Here is a 5139-nt window from a genome sequence, read left to right as displayed (position 1 = left end):
CGGTCCTAAGGAGAAAAAAAAGGCCAAAAGGGAAAACGTATAAATTAAAAAAGAAAACCTAATACTAATCTACGAGAATTCTATATACATATAGCAAAGGATAAACTGTCCATACACAAAGAATCGAAGGTTTAAGTCACAACCTTAATTCTAGCCACCAACAACAAATGAAATATGTAAACCGAAAGAAAAAGCATGTGACACTGACTCCACCATTACCCAATAAGTCATTTCAGTCAACTTTTACATATTTTAAAAACACTAAGCAACTTCGCGTCTCAAATGCCCGAACCTTTCAGTCAATTTTACAAACAGAAAAACATAAGGATTTTATTAGAAATCAAGTTGATAAGAGCTTGCAATGCTCTTGGCCTATCCAAGGCGTCGTTGCTGACAATTCTTTCCAGTGATCTAGCCACAACTGTTTTGGATCTGCGACCTCACAGAATAGTAGCAATGTTGCAAACATTTGTCGTAGTTGTTGAGCAGTTGCCCATGATGCTGTTTCGGTCAAGGCTACATGCCATTCCTCGTCTCCGTCTAATAGGCCAAGAGCATTGCAAGCTGACTTATATGTAGGGTGAACAATTTTGTCCACAGTGCGGATATCTGCAAAACATTTTGCCCCCTTCACAATGTTTAGTAGAAGACGTAAGTAGTACGACTCTCCAGAATTTGGGTTAGCGAAGTATATCCTCTCGATTTTGAAACCCTTTTTCCGTCTTGTCCATACTTTACCGTTGTTGTCCCAAACCCATTCAGTGGGGAACTCAGCGTATGTTAACGAGCGTGCGTCTTCATGTTTTTGGTTTGTAACCATCCATTCAGTAAGGGTGGTTTTTGCATCCCCCACTCTTTCTAGGATGTCATCTGCCGCCTCAGAATCTTCAAACAAAACATCTTGTTCGAACTCTAAGTGATAAGGTAGGCGTTGGACCGGCGGTTGCTTGTATTGTATTTCAAATGTGAACACCCTCCAGCAAGCTTCGGAAGCAGACACATATCTACATTTAAGATATGTTTCAATTTCATCAACTATTTGTTAATTTACATTCTCTTCGTTTATGTGAGGACGTACTTCATGCAGGCTTGCGTGTGCCATATCCGGCCCTTTGGACATGTACTTGAATAGGTATTTGACTGACCTATGTTTGTTACACCATTCCACATTCAAGTGGGCTTGGTATTTCACTAATAGGTCAATGTTGTGAGGGACAACAAATCTATTGTCAAGAGTGTGGTCGTTCTTCTCCGCTTCTTTACCATCTTTTCTTCGACGATATACAGGGTAACCGTCGTCGCTGACAGATGTGTGAGAGCAAAAATCTCTTGGATAGTACTTGGAGCACTTGCCATCAACCATACAGGGTGAGCTGGTCTTTGCCTCTCCACAAGGGCCATGTAGCATGAATTGCACGACTGCTTCATATCCTGTAGGATCTTGTGCTTTATCTGGTAATTCAACGCTGATAATTTTGTCTATCTCCGATGGGTCAGTTTGTTTACTTTCAGGCCGCAAAAATAAGCAAATGTGTGCATGCGGCAACCCTCTTTTCTGGAACTCCACTGTATAAATAACTGAGTGGTATGGAAGAAGTTAGTAATAAGGTACATATGATCTGCTTAAATTTTTCTTAAAGTGTGGTTGCTACCTATACGGTGGTATCAACCCTGGAAAGTAGCGTATCACTTGTTTTCCTTAGTTTATACAATATCACATTCAGCATGTAGGCATTCAATTTATTTTGGTAGGTTGGGGGTAGCGGGATTTACCTAAACAAATTTTAAAAGAAGTAGAAAGGAAAATAAAAAGGATGGTAACAAATGAATTTTGTGGTGTTTCTGGATGTAGTGTATTTAGAAACCACTAGTGGGTCATTGTCTTTTTATTCATTTTACAGAAATAAGACTGCTGTCACATGTGGTACCCCAATTTTGTGGAACTGTAGTGTATAACTAACCAATTAATATGAAAAAAGACATTGCTTAGCGTGAATGTCATCTCCTGACAGTGTCAGATATTTCGGCCGTGTAACTTTTGGGGATACAGTTCTAGTGCACATGTATAACGGTGTATATTGAATTATGTTGAACATAAGTTATATTGAATATAAGTAATGATTAACGTAATACCTTCAAGTGTTTCACCAAAGAAAGCTCTCTTGGTCAAGTCCACAATGAGTTCATCTAGCTTAATTTTGAACACTCTAGCAAGGATGTCGTGACAGTCTTCAGGCAATTGGCCAGGGATGGCTTTTAGGAATTCAGAGATCTCTTCCCATTTTGGGTTGCAAGTGAAAGTGATGAACAAATCCGGCGGGCCTGCCCATCAGCATATAGCCAGTCCGTCTTGGTATAGTTGGAAGAGGTTTCTGAAACAATTGGGATAAGATGGGGGAAGAACAAGTGAAGCAGGGGTTACTTCACCAGCGGCGACTACATTAGTTAAGCCACGTAGAGAGTATTTTCTAATTGTTTTTTGGTTGTGTCGGACGTAATCCAATCGAGTCTCCTCAACACACGTAAACACGTCACACATAAACTGTTGCCTTAACCTCCCACAGAGAACACATATCCCGTCAATAAGTTTCCCATTTTTCCACCGTTCTTGGAACCTATAAGAGTAATACTCCTGCATTGTAACAGTTTTTCTTTTCTTTTTGCTTGTTGTGGCTGCGCATCTAAGTGCTTTATGCCTAATCTATAGTTGTCCTCATCGTAAGGAAACATTAGGGGATCTTTGCATTGCCATGAATTTCGGGTGAAGTTCGAGATGTTGCAGCCCTCTTGCACGTTCTTGGATTACGATATCACGTGCCCCTTTTCGGTTTCCCATTCCCGATAATGAGTCCTGCAAACTCATTCACTTTGTTGGGAGATTGAACTGTTTGTCGTCTTTGCTACGGGCTGCCCTGAGACGTAGTTGAACATGTTCTAGGTCTTCATTTTCCATACGCTCCCTGGCCATCTTGCATACCTTTGCGATTTCGTTGTGCTCGTACATCATCTAGGAAAGGCCCTCCAAAATTTCCGGTTGAAGGCTGTTCTTGCCTTCCCCATTCAAGGATGTCACCCGGTTTGTTAGTTCGTTATCGGTGTCATGAAAGTATAGTTGCATGAATCGTGGTTGTTTCCCCAATGGTGGCAGGAGTGAGCCGATATTATGGTGGTTTTAGCCGCCTAGTCTGAAGCAGTAAGGTACACCACCTTTGTTAATAGCGTTGTCGACTTTGCCACCCATGGATGTGAATGCGTATATAGTGTTACACGACCGGATAAGCCTTCTAAATTCGGCCGAACGTGTGCCACCCACGGGATCCAGTAATTCTTTTAATAATTTTGGAGGCTCTTTGAGCATTGTGAGTTTTACCTTCCCCTTTTGGCGGCATATATTGAATTTTGGTCGGCCATTTTTGGGGGTCTCGCCTACGGATTCCTCCTTCCAGACAAGGGCGTCACAAAACTCACAGAGTTCGGTAGGGCCTCCAAAGCTCCATGCTGTTAAATATTTCCCTGTTGGTTTTGCAGCATTAATTTAATTTAGACAGGGCGTATTTCGTTTGCTCTTCGTGGTGGTAACATTTCACGGTTTTTCACTACTTACAGTAGAGTAGGAAGCAGTTTATATAGGCGTAAATGCTTAAAGGAATTGGGACTTACTTGTAGGTAAGATGACCACTGGGGTTGTGCTCTCCAGAGATGTGTGTTCAGAGGTTGTAGTTGAGGGGCCTGAATGTTTCCCGAAAATAATTTTAAACTACTGTTATATATACATTAGTTCAGTAGATCAGTTTGTAAGTAAGCGCATTGGAAAAGGCAATACACGATGAGGTTTTTTCACGACTTGAAGGTTCTATTGTGTGCAAGCTGCCGTCTGTCGGGCATTGGCGGGGGTTTCCTGGTAGTTTGGCCTTGCGTGGTCGGCCTATTTGGCGATGAGTCACACCCTTGCGGGCGATGCCTGTTTAATTTAACACGTTGGTAGAAAACACATTTCGCATGCCTCTCTTGATTCACGGTTTTTACGAAATCTTTGGGAAAAAAGAAGGGCATACTGCGGGTTTATTCCTGGTAGGTGCTTTAGGCGGTTCTGAGTTGTAGGCACGAGGTTGGGTGCGACACCTCGCTTTGTTGTGGTTTCAAGTTAATGTTAAACGTTTTGTGAACTCCGTGTGCGGATAGTCATATAGAATTATAACTTATCTCACCTGGTTCGTTTACGTGGGCGTTGGAAACCCCCGCCATCTCAGTAGCACAAGTAACATGTTTGGCAGCAGCTGGAGTTATTCCAATGCATGGACGTCCTCTCTTACGTGGCCTGTATTCCGCCTCGTCACCGCCTTTGTTTGAATTGTTTACAATGCTGGATGGGTTTGTTGCATTTGCTTCTGAGTTGCTGCCAGCGGTTTGCGTAGGCGGCGGGAGGTTTGCGTTCGGAGTTGATTGACCGGCTACCAAGGGGAATCTTGGTTCAGTTGCCATATTGTCCGCTGGTATGTCAGATATGGTACCTGTTTGGCAGGGTATGTTTAGTATGTTCTCAAATTGGTATACGAACCTCTGAAGGGAGGGGAAAAAACTTGTGGAGTAACCGTACTTGTTTTTCTGTCGGAAATGAGTAGAAAGTAGTTTATATAGGCGTAAATGCTTAAAGGAATTGGGGCTTACTTGTAGATAAGATGACCGCTGGGGTTGTGCTCTCCAGAGATGTGTGCTCAGAGGTTGTAGTTGAGGGGCCTGCATGTTTCTCGGAAATAATTTTAAACTACTGTTATATATTCATTAGTTCCGTAGATCAGTTTGTAAGTAAGCGCATTGGAAAAGGTAATACCTGGTGAGGTTTTTTCACAGCTTGAAGGTTCTGTTGTGTGCAAGCCGCTGTCTGTCGGGCATTGGCGGGGGTTTCCTGGTAGTTTGGCCTTGCGTGGTCGGCCTATTTGGCGATGAGTCACACCCTTGCGGGCGATGCCTGTTTAATTTAACGTGTTGGTAGAAAACACATTTACTGCATGCCTCTCTTCAGTTACGGTTTTTACAGAATGCTGGGGAAAAAAGAAGGGCGTACCTGCAGGTTTATTCCTGGTAGGTGCTTTAGGCGGCTCCTGAGTTGTAGGCACTGAGGTTGTGTGCGGCACTGCT

The 5139-nt window shown here is 42.8% G+C and overlaps 1 protein-coding gene across 1 annotated transcript; it reads right to left on the bottom strand.

Moving 5' to 3' along the window:
• Nucleotides 1–340: 340 nt before the first annotated feature.
• LOC141640705 (uncharacterized) lies at nt 341–4482 on the bottom strand. Its single transcript, XM_074449391.1, has 4 exons — nt 4209–4482; nt 2134–2322; nt 1146–1578; nt 341–1004 (listed from the first exon to the last, which is right to left on the bottom strand). Exons 1-4 carry the CDS (start codon nt 4480–4482, stop codon nt 341–343), a joined length of 1560 nt encoding a protein of 519 aa, XP_074305492.1.
• Between the last annotated feature and the right edge of the window lie 657 nt (nt 4483–5139).

This window comes from Silene latifolia, chromosome 1 (genome assembly GCF_048544455.1).
Source record: "Silene latifolia isolate original U9 population chromosome 1, ASM4854445v1, whole genome shotgun sequence".
Classification (NCBI taxonomy): Eukaryota; Viridiplantae; Streptophyta; class Magnoliopsida; order Caryophyllales; family Caryophyllaceae; genus Silene; species Silene latifolia.
This window is presented reverse-complemented; position numbering and strand designations above follow the sequence as displayed.